The sequence below is a fragment of the Manis pentadactyla genome, chromosome 11 (assembly GCF_030020395.1).
Source record: "Manis pentadactyla isolate mManPen7 chromosome 11, mManPen7.hap1, whole genome shotgun sequence".
Lineage (NCBI taxonomy): Eukaryota > Metazoa > Chordata > Mammalia > Pholidota > Manidae > Manis > Manis pentadactyla.
This window is the reverse complement of record NC_080029.1, coordinates 113333007-113350706: the sequence shown is the minus strand read 5'-3', so window position 1 is coordinate 113350706 and position 17700 is coordinate 113333007. Positions and strand designations below refer to the sequence as shown.

The 17700-nt window shown below is 53.7% G+C and overlaps 1 protein-coding gene across 5 annotated transcripts; it reads right to left on the bottom strand.

Moving 5' to 3' along the window:
* Positions 1 to 3446: 3446 nt before the first annotated feature.
* On the bottom strand, positions 3447 to 14549 carry KBTBD13 (kelch repeat and BTB domain containing 13). 5 transcript variants are annotated; one of them, XR_008992633.1, is made up of 4 exons: positions 7770 to 7840; positions 7563 to 7693; positions 4632 to 4771; positions 3447 to 3876 (listed from the first exon to the last, which is right to left on the bottom strand). XR_008992633.1 is itself a non-coding variant. In XM_057488892.1 (4 exons), the coding sequence occupies exon 1, from the start codon at positions 13581 to 13583 to the stop codon at positions 12207 to 12209; it is 1377 nt and encodes a 458-aa protein (XP_057344875.1). In that variant the 5' UTR covers positions 13584 to 14549; the 3' UTR covers positions 3447 to 3876; positions 4632 to 4771; positions 7563 to 7693; positions 11976 to 12206. The 5 variants fall into 5 exon arrangements, 2 of the variants coding, with proteins under 2 accessions (XP_057344875.1, XP_057344876.1); XM_057488892.1 differs by lacking the exon at positions 7770 to 7840 and adding an exon at positions 11976 to 14549; XR_005033989.2 differs by lacking the exons at positions 7563 to 7693; positions 7770 to 7840 and adding an exon at positions 5526 to 6870.
* Between the last annotated feature and the right edge of the window lie 3151 nt (positions 14550 to 17700).

Below are 17700 nucleotides of genomic sequence, written 5' to 3'. Positions count from 1 at the left end.
GATAGAGCAAATCAGTTGCCAGAGCCACCAGTGACTCCGGCAAACAGAGGTCAGAAGCCAAGATGCTGGGGTCCCTGCCCTCCCCAGCTAGCCCTGTGTAAAGACCTGTAGCTATTACCATAGAATCACAACCTCTCAGCCCCTTCTACCCAGCCAGCAGGGCTGGACCTGGAGCTGAGGCCTATAAAAAAACAAACAAAACCTTTCATGTTTCTCATGGCTTCAACCCAGACACCTCATTTGAACTTGGAGTGAAGACTTCTGCAGGCCACACAGGCTGAAATAGCAAGTTTGGGACTAGAACCCAGGTCTCCTGTGGCCCTTCCCACTAAGCCTCAATGCCTGTCAACTTGAAATCACTTTTAAAATATTGTTTGGTCTTAAAATTTGCTTTGACTAACTTGCAGGCAATGCAAAACTATTTGAGAAAAATCAGCAATATGGCATAAAGTTGGTCAAAAATAAAACTGCACTTAGAAAAGAAGTTCACTTTCTAAGATGCAGTGTTAAATTCAAAACTATTTATGTTTTGATTAAGATAATCTGGCCTCAGTCTGCCACTTTATTAAGTCCCCTTGCTTAGAGGCAACTAGTTGGCAGGCCGCTCATCCGTGTTGCAAGTCCTTCCCCCATGCCACTCCTCTCCTTCTCCCTCCTGCCCCAAACCTTCCCATCCCTAGAAAACTATTGCTTAGCTAAAAATGAAGCATCAATGCTCACACTGTTAGTTTAAATTATCAGGATGTAGAATAGTGTGATAAAGGCATGGACTCTGAAGTCAGATCTGGGCTGAAACTACAGCCCTATGCTATCACTAACTAGCTGTGTGACTTTTTGAAAGTCACATAACCTCTCTGTGCCTCAATTCTTTATCAACAAAATATGGATGCCAAAGCTTTCCAGTTGGGATGATAGAACACGATAGTGCCCAGAGAGTTTATGTCATGGTATCTAATAGCTATTTTATTTTTTTATACATATTTATACCCTGTCTTGTTTTATAATCACTACTATCTTTACTCTGATCATCCTCTTCGTCACTGTTATGGTTAAAAAATCTCCAGTATTAATAATCAATCTTAGAAAACCTGCGAGAACCTCTTCCACAGTGACTCAGTCTCTCTGATCAATAGGATTTAAGAAGGTGGCCAGAGCAGAGGATTCTGGGAGTGCCACCTGGGTGAAGGTCAACCTCTACAGCTAATAATAAGGGTCAGGTGGCCCACGTGCTGCTTGAAACAGCAGCAGATGACTTACTGAGCTACCTAAAGGCAGGGTCTAGGCAAGATGACCCTTAGAGAGGAGGCCAGAGGGATGGGAGTCAGGGTACCAGGTGGCGAACCAAAGCCTGGCCCAAGGATGCAGAGTGAAGCAAGTTCTGCCACAGGCCTTGCTCTCACTTGTCTCCTTACACTCTGTCTCTTGTGTGTCACCACCATGTTCCCTCAGAGGCCCAGTGCCAATAAGTTGAAGACGGCCTCCTGACTTGGACAGGGAAGGGGACATCTCAGAAACTATTTCAGGCTGAAATTCCAAGTTCTTTGTGTGTTCTCTTCCCAGGGAGATGTGCACATTGCCCTCTACCTAGTTGACCCTTTTGCCTCCTCCTCATCGGGACCTTTGTGATTACACTGGGCCCCCCTGGATAACCCAGGATAATCTCCCACTTCAAAATCCTTAATCCCATCTGCAAATTCCCTTTTACCATGCAAGGTAACATGATTCCAGGGATTTGGACTTGGGCATCATTCAACCTACCCCAGAGAGGCAATGCTTAACCCCAAATAATACATGGTGGAATTTCAGGCAGTCATGGTTTTGTTGTGTTTTGCATTGCTCTTTGTAAAAGGGACACCCCTGTTTTGGAACAGAATGACAGCAAAGCAGGCCTTACCCCGAGGTCAGGGTCTTAGGCAATGCTGGGCCTCACCAGGCTCGACAGACACAGCTGTCTCTACTCTCTAGCCTCTGGTGGGAGCTGCTGGGGCTCTTGCTTCAAACTCTGTCAACCTTCTGCAGCTGACAACATTCTCCTGGCACCTGGAGCAGCGCCAGCTGAGGGGCTGCCAGAGCCTCCTCTCAGGCCTGACCCTCCCACTCAGGATGGTGGCGGGGACGCACCCTAGGCTCACAGCCTTCAAGGATCAAGTGAAAAAGTCAGGGGCTTCCTCTCCCCACTCTCCTCCCCTCTTAGCCCCTTCGTTCCACACTTCCAGCCCCTCTCCCAGGCCTGACCTCTAGCTGCTCTGTTCTCCTGTCTTATCTGGTGATTAGAAAACTTTGTTGGCCTCTGCAGGGAGCACTCTTTGCCTCTTAAGAGGCTTTAGGGAGAGGGCCACTCAACTCATGAACACTGGCACATAAATGATGGGGATTTAGGCCCAGTAAAAGCTGGCAAAGGGAAGGGGTGGCCCTTCCCGTTCTTCATGTTGCTACCATCTATTCCGTCTCTTGTAAGACTCCTGGCGAGGAGGATTTGGGGCTCTCGGAAGCTCTGGGAAGTCTGTTCTAATGAAGGCTGGGAGGCTTCCAGAGCCCCTCCCTCAGCGCAGGGCCTCCTGGTTCACACCTCCCCTCACCCTCCATCCTAGTGGCCGGCGCTTTGTTCCCAGGCGTGCTGGGGCACAGGAATGACTCAACTACCAAGACTCTCCCAGAAACCCTCTTTTACGCAGTCCTTAGAGGGAGAGAAACCCCTGCCGCAGGCATTCCTGTGTCTGGAGGAGTTGTGGAGCAAGTAGGCTTTGATGCTGGGAAAGGGTGATCCTGAGCGGGACAAGAACTGACCGCTCAAATACTCAAGGGCAGGGCCCACCCCACCACGTGAGCCCCAAATCCGTCGTTAAGCATCTACCACGCATCCAGCCCTCGCTGGTTCCTCTGAGAGGCTGCCTCCGTGTTCCAGGTGCGACAGCCCAGCTGATGAGCCAAAACCAACACCAGAGAACAGTTCACTTACTAACTCTTCCCCCCAACACAGCTTTGTTGCATTCCAGCTGGGGACCAGGCCCTGCTGGGCCCAGGGGTGGAGGGAGGTGGGAAGAAGAGTGAGAAATGGCCTCTCCTGGGGTGAGAGGCCTCCCAGTACTAGGCTGGGCATAGCAGTGGTTGAGAGCAGGTCAGCGCCTGTGCTCATGACAATGGCGGTAAAGGCAGAAGGACAGGCAGGCTTTGGCCTGACGAGGGACTCCGGACGTGGTGCTTTGCCAACTCCCCCTGTGGAACTGGGTCCCAGCCAGCACCCCTGCTGGCTCCACTCCCAGCCCAGTGGTGGGGCACCCGCCCCTGCCCCAACCTCCTCCTTCCTGGCGGGTGGCCCTGCCTCCTGCCCACTCGCCTCCTGAACCTGTCCTTATAAGGCCTCCACCCAGGAGACGTATGCTCTGTGTCCTCTGGGAAGTCGCCCACACAGCGTCATCGGCTGTTTCACTGTTCAAGGTTTGGAACCTCTGGTTTTATTTATTTATTTATTTCTGTCATTAAGAAAATGTTTTCAGGCTGAGCAGTGACATTAACTAGGCGCTCGGCGAGGGCAGAAGGATGGAAGCCGGGGCGTGGGGGGCCGGGGACCCAGGACAGGGCTTAGTCACAGACTCTGATACCCTCAGCAGCGACGCAAGTCCATGAACCTCCACAGAACCTTGCTGGGCACAAGGAGGAGGGGCGATCTAGGGAGAGGCATCTGGGGCTCCACCATGGGGACAGAAAGCTCACGAGCCACCAGTTCTGGTGCAGGGAGGGCAGCCTCCAGGCAGAGGTGAGACTCCTCGCAGGAGCACGGGCCAGGCCGAGGGACCGGCCTCAGGGCGGCACAGGCGCCTCCTAGGAGGGGACAGAGTTGGGCTGGGCCTGTCAGGGTGGTCAGGAGTTCTTCACCTGGAGAAGAAGAGGAAGGACATTCCAGGCAGCAGTCCCCGGGCATGAGGCCGCCTGAGGCGGGATGGGGGATGGCGAGCCCCTCAGGATGCTTGGACAGCTGTGGCTGGTTCTTGAGGGGTCTGGACTTGATGCTGCAGTGAGGAGGCAACAGAATCGATACAGTGGAGCTAACAGGGGTGACGGAAGGGAGACCACAGTGCTCACTGTTTTCTGGCCACCCCGTAGGGGCCATTCCCCTTTGCTAAGTGACACCCACTGAACTTGGAGGCATTATCTTCCCGGGTGTGGGCCATCTTCATGTGCTTTCAAAGTGCCCTGTTCTCCCCTGACCAGGGGTGGGCACATGTCCCCCACACAGGGCCAGGCCAGCTCTGGCATGTGGCCCTGGAATCCTGAGCATCCTCGTTCTGGCCATGTCCTCAGGCGGACTGTAAGCAGCCGCCGCTGCCGCAGGTCCTTCAGCTGCTTGGCTCCTGCCCTCGCCCAGCCAGGGGCTCGGGCCTTCTGAGGAAGCCTGGAGCTACCTGGAGTCCTTCCAGGAGAGTCCTGTGCTCCTTAACTGAGACAAATGTGGTTTCCCTCGCTGACAACCCAAGTACTTTGCTGGACGCAGTAAGAGAACACGAGTAAAGGCAGAGAGCGTGTCTGTCACCTCTTGAACCTACAGAGAGGTCCTAAAGCAGGATGAGGGAAAGGCCGAGGCTTGAAGTTTGGTTTTCCCTGAGGGCACTTATGTCCATCAGGGAACTTACCTTGTGTTCCTGTAACTGCCAGTGGGTCTGCCTCCTTCATGCCACTGTGAGCCCTGTGGGCAAGGACCAAACCTGGTTTGACTCTCTGTCCCCAGTGCCTGGCACAGCTTGTGGCTAGAAGAGGTGCTCCGAAGTGTTTGCTGAATGAAGAGGGAAGGAAGGAAGGGAGGGAGGGAGGGAGGGAGGGAGGGAGGGAGGGAGGGAGGAAGGAAGGAAGGAAGGAAGGAAGGAAGGAAGGAAGGAAGGAAGGAAGGAAGGAAGGGAGATTTCACCAAATTGCCAGGCACCACACTCACCACCAAGTATTAAGGAGGCCATGAGTACTTGGGATGACTATTGGTGCAGGGACTTCAGAGGACAGTGGCAGCTGGCCCCCCTTCCTAGCCCTGCACAGCCTGGAGGGAGCACAGGGCCAGGACTGGAGTGAAGAAGAGATCCTGTGGCTCCTGGTATTATGTGCATAAGTGCCCCGTGAAGGGGACAGACATCCATGTTGGCTCATAACTCCTGTGATGTGCTCCTTTGGGAGATGCTTTCAAGGGCAACAGCCCTTCCTCGGAGCTCCTGGCCCCACCCTTAGTCACTAACTGCCTTCTCTATCTGAAATCAGATCAACTCCTACTTTCAAGATAATCCTCTGCTCTCACCTGGCAGTGGAGAGGGTCCTGGTTTCCTGACACTTGCTGTGGCCTGGCATGGTGCCAAGCTCCCTCTGTGGGTTATCTCACTCACCTACCAACAGCCTGCATGGACAGATGCCACCTGAGGCTCAGAGAGGTGAACGGCTGACGTGGTCAGAAAGTGCTCAAGCTCGGTTAGAATCCAGAAAGTCGGTGCTAGAAGCAGGACCATCCCAGCATCCTTCACCACAGGCCTGTACACACGTTCCCTCACCTGACTACACGGCCCACCTGTGTGTCAAGCTGTCTTCTTCAATGACAGACACGAAGTGAGGCTCAGAGAGGTAGTACAGCGAGCCCAACATCACCCAGCAAATGGGTGGCAGGGCTGGGCCTGGATGAGGGTCTCCAGGGCTCCCTTATGGTTAAACCTGGTAAAGGTCAGGTCTGGTCGTAGCAGAAGAGACCCAGCCCCTAGACTGGGGCTCCAGACCTGCCTGTCCCCCACTTGGGAGGGCGCGGCAGAAGCTGTGCTTCCTGGGGCTCAGTGAATCTGGTTCTGTTTCCATTCCCAGCCACTCCTCAGAGGGCTTCTAAAGGTCACTTTTTTCCCCTCAAATTCAAGTGGCCTGGGAGTCAAGGCCCTAGCTTCCGGACAGCGAGGCACCACCCCTTCTGGTAAGATGTTCCTCTGGTTCCCATCATTGTGCAATCAGGCCGAGGCACTGAGGTGGACGTTTTCCAGTATCCTTTGCTGTACCCGAACCTAACCACTTAGTGACAGATGCCCAGGGAGACGAGGCCCAGGGGGAACAGGGCACGAATCTTAGCAGGAAAGAGATGGCACACTCAAATCGGGTCATTAGAGAAGTTGAGCACAGAGGCTATTTACAAAGGGTGGAAAGCAACCACAGGGATAAGTGCAAGGCCAGTGACATTGGGGCTCTTGCCCCTCTTAGGACTGGAGGAGGGCAGAGGGGTGGCCACCACACCCTGGAGACTGGGAAGGGCCACCTGACTGGAGCTGTGACTCCAGTCAGTGGTGGAAAAAACGTCAGTGTGAGGCAGCCCTGCAGGGAGGGGCCGGGAACAAAGTCCCCTGACCGCCCACTCCTCCCCACCCCTCCCATTCTGCTGGTGGCCCCCACTAGGAGCCAGAGTCAAGAGAGCCCAGTGATATACCCCAATAGGGCAGCCCCCCGGGGCGTGGAGAAGAAGGGAGAGCGGATCCAGCAGGCAGACAGGAGCTGTGGTCACAGGGCAAGGTGAGGGGTCTGCTACTGGAATCCAGCAAGCATGGTACCCGTCTTCCATACTGACCACCCCAAACACTGGCTGTGGCTTCTCACTTCCTACAGAATAAAGCCCAAGTCCTCAGCCTGGCATTCAAGATCTTCACACTCCAGCTCCAATCTCCCTCCCTTCTCCCCCTGGGAGGGCTACAGGCACTTCACACAGTCTGCACAGTGACTCATCATCATCATCATCACCATTTTATAAAGAAACCCAGCTTGCCCAACATGACCCAGCGGGCAAGTGATGCAGCTGGAATGTGAACCCGGGTCCCCTGACGCCAAAGCCGATGCTTGTCCATCTGTCATCCTGCTTCCTCACCGGGTGGCAAGTGCCCAGACCACAAGACCGTGCTCAGCTCACACAACCATGCCTGCCTCACAGAACGGGTCTCCAGACAGGGCAGGGAAAGGAATGTGGAAGGTGAGCATAGGGTATGCTGCTCTGAGGTTCTCGTTTCACTCTCATAATAATCCTCCAGGGCAGGAATTATCCTCTCTGTTTAGAGCTAAGACATTCATTTCAGCAAAGTGAAGTCCCTTCCCTGTGGTCAGAGGCAGTTACTGACAGAGCTGGGGTTTGACTCCAAAACTGGCTGACTTTCTGCAGAGTGGTGCCTACAAGATCCTCAGCCCCTGTTTCCACCCCACTGCAGCGCTAGCTCCCTGTCTGAGCACCTGAAATCCCCGTGGCTAATCAGTGCTGTGGGGTTAGGCACATTTATGGAAGCCCTTGTTAGAAGGAAAACATGTTACTGGGAAGAGAAGCATACCGGGCCAATGGCTTCAGGCCACCCTTACAGTTGTCCACACTGTGTGTACATGAGAGAGATGTGAAGGGCCCAGGTGCTCAAATGCCACCATTAGAGATTAACTCCTTTGTCTCTCTCTGTTGAATGAAAGCAGAGTGCTGACAGGAAGGAACACCAGATGGGTGAGCCTTACTGGAGAAAATAAGGATGGAGGCATGAAATCAGGAAGAGCAGGCCTGACGGGTCATTGTGGGGAATGTCCCTTACCGGTGTCCTGGAGACAGCACAAGAGATGCAGCACAGTGTAACGGGAAGAGGATTCTAGAGATGCAGGTTTGAGCTGCATTGTAGTAAGTGTGTCTCCAGGTGAGATACTTGTCCCCCTTGACTTCCCTTTCCTGTGTGGAAAAAGAGGGGTTGGACGAGATGCTAATACCCTGCTCCAAGACCCTGTGGCCAAAAGCCCCCCTTTACCTGCTGTTAGCTGGTGAGATGCCAGACAGACAGCCCCCGTCTTTGTGTGGCTGGGGTAGAATCCCCGCTCCAGCCGGGGCAGTCACGAGGGCCACAGAGGCCCCTGCTGGGACGAGTCCCAGGATCGGCATCCTCAGAGGGGGCCTGTCTGCTGACAGCTGTGTCTCCCACTAGCACAGTTAACTTGCTGCTGTTCCTGGGAAGTGACAGCAACTTGAAACAAAGCAATTAGGATGAAAAGAGGCCAAGCTGCAGAAAAGGAAAATAAACAGACTGGCCTTGTGCATTTTCCACCGCCAAGAGGAGCAATTCTTCATAGCATGGTTAGAGCTTCCAGTTCTAGTCTCCTCTGCTCCATGGAAAGCAGAGATGTGACCTATGAGCTGCTGCCATTCTCAGATCTCACTCCTCCCAGGATTTGCTGTGGACCCCACAGCTCATCACATCCTCTAGTCACCTGCCCATCCCAACCCCTGCCAGAAATGATACCCCTCTCATCCGAAATTCGACAGCCTCTCTCTACGGGTTTTTCTTTGATCAATTCATCCATTCATTCTTTCAACATCCATTGAGCACTATTCATTCATTCATAGGCATTTATTAAGCTCCTACCATGTTCTAATCACTGTTCTGGGTCTTGGTGAAACAGCAGTGAATACAGACAAAAATCTCTGCCCTCAGGGAGCTCAAGTTTTAGTAGGAGAAAACAGACACCAAAAAAGTAGAAATATTGCCTAGTAGATGATTCGAGATGTAGTGGAGGAAAATAAACCAGGAAAAGGCAGTGCAGAGAAGGGGGAGGGAGATTTGAAGTACAGTGGTCAGGAAAGGCCTCGGAATGAAAGCGATGTCTGAGCAAAGGCCTGTAGGTGGGGAGCGAGCCACGTGGCTAAATGAGAGGGTGTACCTGACAGAGGGGCACCCTGCAAAGGCTCTGAGGTGGGAATGTGCCCGGGACAGTAATAAGGCCAGGGGAAGAGTGGCAGAGCATCCAGAGCCAGGGTCAAGGAGAAAGTTTGTGGAAGACTGGAGAAAGCTCCAGAGAGCTGGGCTCAGGGTTGTCATGGAAGTTCAGGAAAATGCTTCTTGCTGCTGGGGGGTGGTGTGGGGGTGGTGTGTGTGTGTGTGTGTGTCTCCCCAGGGTATGAGAGGCAGAGAGAGAGAGAGAGAGAGAGAGTGTGTGTGTGTGTGTGTGTGTGTGTGTGTCTCCCCAGGGTATGGGAGGCTGAGAATCCCAAGTCTTGGTTCCAGGTCCCTGCTCTGCCACCTGGCTGGCTATGTGACTCTGGATGACTCATTTCAGGTTTCTGCTGGCTTCCTCATCTGCAAATCAGGCGTCCTACCCATCACTGCTGAGGGTGGTGGGCTGCGGGAGGGAGAGCCGAGGTTGACCCGTGAGGCCAGAGGAGCAGGTGGGCTGGATTATGAAAACCACCCCCACACTTCTGTGAGGACAGAGAATCTGACAGCGAGACCTTGCCCCCGGGACTTAGCCAGTCATTAACACCCTCCTGAAGAGGGCTGTTCACTTCCCAAATACATCCTAGGGAAGGAGAACCCATGGTAATCTTCCCACTGCAGGAAGAGGAAGGAAAGGGCTGGGGCCAGGGAAGCAGATGAACCCCAAAAAGAGGAGGTTCAGAGAGCAGGGTACCAGGGTGGGGAGTGTTAAGGAGCCTGGCAGAAACACTTGGTCCATTTCCGAATGTCAGCCAAGCAGGAAGGCAGCAAGAGAAAACAAGCACATGGTCCTGGGTTCAAAGCCAGGCTCTGCTGCTTCCTAGTTGTGCCTTCACCATCCATGACCTTTGGGTGTTTTGGGGTTTTGGGTGTTTTCCTTTAATAGGAGAGTGAGGGTGTTGGCAAGATGCCTACCACTTAGAAGTTTTACAAAATGTAAATAAGTCAACTGTGGGAAGGCTCTTTGTGAACGCTGTGTTACAATTATGCACAAAAGACATCTCAGAAAGGGCTGCTTTGGATCAAGGAACCACCAAACCCCAGGAGCCAGCAGGCCCCATCTGGGTTGACCCATGCAGCCAGGTGCAAAAGCCCGCAAGCACAGAGCCCTAGGGGTTGAGAGAGCAGATGGGCTGATGGGCCCCGAGATTCCAGTTCTTAGGGTGTTCAGTCTCGAGTGGTCAGGAGGAGTGAGCAAGGGGAGAGCTCTCTGTACTATTTTTAAAAATTGTCCATAATTTGGAAATAGGCAGGAGGAGGTCTGCATCGCTTTTCAATGTCATTTTGGAGCAGAGTTGAACAGCTAAGCTATTTAATTCTCCAGGGGAATATACCTTTGTTTCACTATTTACTACTGATTAGGGTCCTGACTCTGCCATGTTACATGTTAACTTACACATCTGCATGTACAAATAGGTCTGTACATGTATGTGAAGATGCAAAGCGTTTTAGTCCAGTGGAGAACCAAAAAAGTTATGGTTTTATTGTCCTATAAAACATTAACCAGCTTCATCTCTACCTTAGCAAACTTATTTCAGAATAGCTTTTCCAACTAAACATACAAATCTCTCCCCAAATCTCCTTTGAACCAGCTTTACCATTCTTCTGCTTCCCCTATTGACAGAACCAAGAAGTGAGGGGCTTTGCTAGTTACTCGGCCTCTAAGCCTCACCTAATCATTTGCCACAGAGAAAAGCTTCCCACCTCCCAGGACTGAAGCAGGGCTGGCACAGGAAGCTGGATGCCAGAGTACTTTGCATGTCGTTCACAGGATGCAAAAGTCAGGATGGACGGTTATGACTCATCAGATTAGGCTATGCCAGGGCTGGAAGGTCCTGGGCTTCTGAGGACAGCCTTCTCCAGGGCGTGGGACAGTCAGGAAAAAAGAAAGCTGGGAGCAGCCTGACCCTAGGCTCCATGCCCACCAGGTGCCATGCTGGTGCTGCAGTCCCCACTTGTGATGAGGCCAGGATTTCCCGTGGGTCCTGGAGGACCACTCGGAGCAGTCTGCCCAGGGGCATGGAGAAGCTGGAGGACTGGGTGTGCATCTGACTGGAAACCAGCACAAGAGTCCTCATCTAACACCAGGTCCCTAACTAGTGGCCTCTAGAGCCTGGATTCTTTCAGGACCTCATCACTTTATTCACTAGATGAGAAAGGGCCCCCCTCTCAACCCACACATTTAACATCACAATGTGATCTCTGTCCTTGCTATCTGCATATGTGCAAGGCTGCGTGCACACGTGTGCACACACACACACAACGCACACACACACACAGAATGATGTCAGTCAGGGGTCCAGTGAGCAATGCCAAGGTCAGGAACCACTAACTCTACACAGAGGAAGTGGGTACAGAGCCAAAGAGAGAAAGGAAGAGGAATGGCATGCCAGGCTCAGGGAATGGCAGGCGCAGAGGCTGGGAGGAGAGAATAACCTGCAGAATGTGGGGCAGGAAGATGAGGCAGTTGGCCCTGCTGAGATGGGCTCATACCTGAAGTCACGGAAGTTAGTAGCCCACTGTCCCTGGGGTGACAGCAACAAAGAGAGGGGGCAAGGGGCTTACAACTAGGTTCTCCCCTGGGGGTCTACATCCTGTAAGGGGGTGTGAGCAGCCTTTTCCCTCTCAGAGGCCTCACTCCAGGTGCAGCTCAGCTATTGTCTCTTCAAGTGGACCTAGCGTCCCCTCCTCCCTCCATACGTCCATCGAAGCTTCTCTGCCTTAGCGGCGGGGCTCAAGGAGCCTCTTCCTACCTGCTCCAGACTTCCCCCATCTCTCTCTCCTGAGCTCTCACCATCTCCGCTGTCTAAACCTCCCCTTTCAGCAGCTAATTATGCCACCTGTCTTCTTCATACAGTTTGTATCCTGTCATCCTTCCTGGAATTACATGTTTTTCCTTCCCCCTACCCTCTCACCAATTCCCTTTGCCCTGATTTCTTCAGTACTTTGTTTTATTATATTGTGGGATTTTTGTTGTTTTGTATGTTGCCTTCATACCTCTGTGGATTAAGACAAGTGTGTGTAAATCTTCTATTGTCCTAGGCTAAATTCTAAGCCTCGTGGACCCCTGTCCAGCAACTACACTAGGCTTAGCACTGTGTTGGGCATATGATAGGTGCCTGATGATTGGCAGTTTGATTAACATCACTTAACCAGCTCCTAGTCACGCTCAATTACTGGCCCATTCACACGCAAGCCTAGATTACTGAAATCCTACCTCCCCACCCCTTCCACTGACACTGTGACCCACCAGCTCTCAGCAGAGCCCAAGTAATTTGAGGGCTCAGGCCCCAGCATCGTCGTTGCTCTGAGCTTCTCCGACATGTTCACACCACCAGAGGAACAAGACCCAGCCAGACAGCTGAACCAGGGAGAGAGAAGTTCCCAGCAGCTCCCAAGGCCAGCTTCACAGATTCAGCCATGGCTCAGGGAAGTCTCTTGGTACTCCTCCAAACTGTGACCCAGGGCTTCTGGGGCTCACAGTTCTGGCGTTGTCGAGGCCACAGGCCCTGGGGCGCCAGAAGGCAGCCTCAGGAGAAAGGTCTGCAAGGAGCCCGGCCGCGGGAAGCCGGCCTTCTCCCTGAGCAGCCGCCAGGTGCCGCCCTCGATGGCATAGAGCATCGTGAACATGCGGTTGACGGTGTAGACTGTGTCGCCACGCACCACGGCCGTGAAGAGCGCTCCCTTGCTGTTGACGAACTGGCCAGGAAGCGCCGTCCACTGGCCCGTGGCCAGGTTGAGGCAGTCGATGGCGCAGTGTAGGAAGTCGTCGGAAGGGCCGTTGCGCACCACATAGAGACTGTCGCGGTGGGCCACCATGCAGTGGCCGTAGCTCTGTGGACGCCGCAGTTCGGCCACGGGCAGCCAGGTATCTGCCCGCACTGTGTACTCCACCACGGCCGTGGTGGCAGCCGGCCGCCACAGACACACGAAGAGGCGGCCACACGCCTGCGCACAGGGCGGGCCTGCAGCCGGCTGCGGCAGGTCAGCCACAAAGCTCCAGCATTCCGCCACCGGGTCATAGCGCTCCACGGAGCTCATGGGCATCCTCTGGAACTCGCCGCCGATCGCGTAGAGGCGGCCGTCAAAGCCGGCCAGCGCCGTGTCGTAGCGCGGCTGATGTGGGCTGGGGAATTCGCGCCAGGTGCCGCCGTCGGGATCGTAGCAGAAGCCCAGCTCCACCACCTCCTTGCTGGCGCCCCGCACGCCCCCCACGATGTAAAGCTTGTTGTCCAGCGTGGCTACGCCTGCCAGCAGCGTGCTGGCCTCCAGGGGCAGAGTGACTAGCGTGCGCCACGCGTCCTCCTCCTCGTCCAGGTAGCACACTGTGCGCGACGCGTCCTCCAGGAAGCCGGGTGCGGGCGTGTGCGTGCTCACGGCCACGTAGCTGCTGGGCTGCAGCGCCGCCACGTAGGCGCGGGCCTCGGGCAGAGCCAGTTCGGCCGCCAGCTCGCGCGCGCCGTCGCGGATGAAGAGCGCGGCGCTGTGGAACACGTCTTGCAGGCCGAAGGCGGCAGCCGCGTCGCACAGTATCGCGCAGTTGTCCGACGTGAGGCTGTGCTCCAGGTAGCGCGCCAGCGCCGGCGCCTGCAGGAAGGCAGCGCACTCCACCGCCTGCAGCAGCTCGTCGGCCGCAGCCAGCACGGGCCGCTCGCCGCGCAGCACCTGCAACGTGGTGCGGAAGCCGTCGGCGCTCAGCGTGCCCAGGCGCACCTCGGCCGCGCGCGCCTCCCGCATGCCCGAGCGGAAGAGGCCGCGGAAGAAGCCGCAGTGCTCCACTAGCAGGTCCTGCTCTGCCTGGAAGAGCTGGCCGCCCACCCACACCTGCACCGTGGCCTCCGGGCCCCGCGGCATGGCTAGAGGAAGGGGCGGGGGCCGCCGCTTGGGGACTGGATTCAGAGGCCACTGACTCTCGGGCTCCCCCGTAGAGGACAGAACTTCCCTCGGGGATATAAATATCTCCCTGGCTAAAGATAGTACCGCTCATGTCATGTGGCAGGCAGGCTGGATGGCCACGGGCCCTGAGGGCATCTGGAGACCTGCAGGGTCACTCACTTCCTTATAAGAAATAGTAAAAGTGACCATATACCGAGCACCAGTTGCTTGCAGGGCACTGTGAGGGCTGCCTACAAAGATACTCCATTTAACTGACATTAAAGCAACCATATGTCTTTGAGTAAGTACCTTTACCGTGACCCTCTGTTTCCTCAGAATGCAGCCAATAATAACACATATTTCATGATAGTGGAACAATTAGCCTAAAGTGTTTGGAATGAGGCTGAATTTACATGATTCGTCTGAAGTCATTTGGCTGGGAAGAAGCAGGGACAAGATTAATACCTAGATCGCCACCACATCCACTGGGCACTAGAGAGCCGGAGGTAGAGCAAATAGAGTGGGCCAGGCTGGGAGCCAGGGCAGGTTCTAACTTGGCCTGTTCCTCTGCCCCTGACTCTGGGCTAGTCCAATCTCTTTTTGAGCCTTGGTTTTCTTCTCTGTAAAAATGGGAAGGTAGCAGGTGAGTGTTCAGTTAGCCCCTGAATGGAATACTTCCCATGGGAATGGGAAACTTATGTTGTTCCCCACCTGCTACTCCCTACTCCTGCATTGCTGTGTGTACATCCAGACCTTGGGAAAAGGAAAATGGGGCTGATGAGGGGATCGTTTGTCTGTGGGTGGGAAAGAGAAAGGCTTCTTGGAATAATAGCTAACACTTAAATTGTACTATGTGTTAGGCATTTTTGTAAGCACTTTAACTCCTATCCTTGCAATAACACTATGAGTAAATACTATTATTTCCCCTCATTTATTAGATACTATCCATTTATTGCTTATAGCAACACTATAAGATATGATTAATTTCATAGATGGGGAGACTGAGGCACCAAAAGGTTTAGTCACATGCCCGAGGTCACATGACCAGAGAGTGGCAAAGCAGGGACTGGTAGTGCAGCCAGCCTAACTCTAGGGTATGTGCCCCTGACCTCTGTGCTCTGCTGCCTCTCTGTGTACAAATTCTGGGTAGCAGCTCATGCCAGGAGGTCACAGTTGGAAGCAACTTTAGGCTCACATGTCAACCTCCTCATTTACAGTGGAGGATCAGAAAGAGGATTGCCCAGGGTCCTGTAGCTTGGGACAGACAGCCACAGGCCTCCTGCTGCCCACCCTGGGGCACTTTTTCCATTGCAAATAACTTTCCTAGGTGACCAGCTAAGAGTCTGGTTTCCAAAATATCAGGTGGAAGGGAGCTTGGTTATCTTCTGCTACTGCCTCATACAGGTGGGGAAACTGAGGCACAGATGTGTGTAGGATGCTAACTGCTGCTATTCAGGAGATATTTGACTGAAAGCTTTTTTCAAGAGAATGGAATGGCTCATAATGACAAAGTCAGAGTTGGAAAGCGAGTGGGGAGACTTCTCGTCCCACTAAGACACACACATGAACAGATCCCCATGTATGGATCCCCCATGTATGAATCTGCAGACCCAACATGAGTTCCTGCCAAGGAACTCTCACCCAGTTTACTCCATCAAAGCAGGGCTGGGATGTGGGGAATGACTTGTGTGAGCCTGAGAAGTCAGAGGCCTGGAGGAGGCAGCCAGAAATATCCTGGACCCTCTGCCCCAGGGACCGGACAGGAAGAGGAGGAGGAGATAGAGGGAGTAGCCAGGAGTCCCCATGAATACTATCCCAGGCCCTCCGCCAGCTTCTCTCCTTTCCTGAGGCCAGATACAATCCACCTCTTGGAGGAAAGTGGGCTCTCCTGATTCTGTCCTTGCTGGTGGGTAGGGAAAGGGTATCTGAGTGTTCCCATTTCACAGATGAGGAAGAGGAGACCTAGAGATGGGATGGGCTTTTCCTTGGTTATGAAGGAAAATATGGGACTGGATTGAACCCTTTCCTCTGACCCCAGGCCTCTCCTCACCTACACTAGCCTTATCTTATGGGAGGGAAACAGCTGCCAGCCTCTCAAGCTAAGGGGAGGGTTGGGGAGGCACTCACCCTCAGGGGGCTACAGTTCCCTCACAAATGGCCTGTCTCAGGCACTTAGTAACTGGCAGACACAACAGACAGAACCGCTGTCTAGACTTCTGAGAGGAAGAGTGGGAAGGAATGCAAACACCTCCTGGCTGAAGCATGCTTTCAGTCCCAGTTTTTCACAAGTCCAGACCTGGCTTGAGTGGGTTGGAACACTGGTGCACACACCCAGCAACCACACTCAGCAGCCAGGCAATGGGGTGAGGGTCACCCAAGGTGGGGGTTCATGGTTCTGAGACTGGGCTGAGGATCAGCCCTTTGGCCCCTCCCCCAAGGCCCCAGTGCAGTGTTGTCTGCAGCTGGTGAGAGTTTCCTCCACCCTGACAGTGAGTGTCCCTCTGGGACTTAGAGAGGACAAGGAGCTATCCTGGCTGTGGGCAGCCCACGGAGTTCCCAGGCCCTGCCTGGCCCCACACCATCCTCCTCCTCTACTTTGCACTCCGCACCCTGTGAGGCTGGGGATGGGGGTAAGGAAAGGGACTGTCAGACTCTGAGCCTTTGTAGAGAGCATGCCCAGCCCTGTTCATCTGTCTATCCACAATGATTGACACACAGTAAGGGGTCTGTTAAGTGAACTTCTGGGCCCTAACCTAATAGAAGTCCCCAGGGTGGTGGAGGAGACACAACCCCTGTCCCAGGAGAGCCTGCAGTCCAAGAGAGGAGACATAACCCTTGCCCTGGGAGACCCCAGCCTGATGGGAGACCTTTGGCTTTTGCCACCCATGGCAGTATCTCTGCACCCAGGGTAGCGAGGAGCTTGCCTGGACCTGAAGGAGAGCCCTGGGCTGGGATTCCTGCTGGGCTCTGATGCTGGTACTACCACTAACTTGCAAAATTACCCAACCACTCCAGGCCTCAGTTCTTCATCTGTATAGTGGAGTTTGGATCTGACTTCTGAGGTTCTGTTCAACTTTGACACCAGAGTTTATCATTGAACAACCTCTGAAGTGGTTGTCATATTGTGCCCCCAAGGAGTGCAGTGACATCACGAAGGGGTCCCAAAAGCTTAGTTTTATGTAGAATGGCCCCTGGGTGGCAAGAGTAGGATCTGCCATCTAGAAATGCTCACAGGCCCTACCTGTCTAGACCAGTACCTGCCCCACTCATTCACTCCAGAGCTAACTAGTGAACACCTGCCACAGGTCCACTGCTGGGCCAGGTGCCACATCCTCGCACGTGGTTTTTTTTTTTTTTTGAGAGCCTGAGGATCTCTTATAAGACCCTGGAAGGCTGGGGGGCAGGGCTATGAATAAGGCAGCTTTGGCTGCTTGCCCTGGTGGAATAACCTCTCTCTTGACCTAAAGTGTCCAAACTTCTCATCACTAAACAGTTGTGGCTTTTTGGTAGGTGGGGGAGAAGTATGTGCTATTCACAGCCAAGGGGAGTGGAGGGAACTATCATTTACTTTTTCGGGCCACAGGCCAAGCCCAACTTTCATGTTCTCTCATATAACTCTTAGTATTATCCCTATTTTAAAGATGAGGATCTGAGGCCCAGAAGGACAAAGCAGCTTATTCCAGAGCCCATGTTTACACACTACTGGGCCTATGGGGGCCACAACTTGCCTTCTCTGCAGCAGTCCTCTAGTGAGACTGATTCTCTCCCCTAGACCCCATCCTGAACAAGTCCGTCCTCACAGGGCTGAGACCAGCCCAGGGATGTGGCTGGAACTTGGCTCCAACTTTTTCCTCCTCCTGCAACTCAAAAGAAAACCCTTGGCCTTTAGCTCTGCAAGCATTCTGGCCTGAGAGTGTAATCTAAACAAAGTTGTCCCAACACCTTAGAGTCTCAATAACACAGCTGGTTTATCATGATCTCCCAAAAACACAATTAGGCTGAGTCAGTGTTCATGTTTTGTCCTGGAAAATAATTTTCCTTCGTGGTTGCGAAGGTGCTACCATCAGGCTTTGTCTGGACTCTGCCCTCTGCCCTG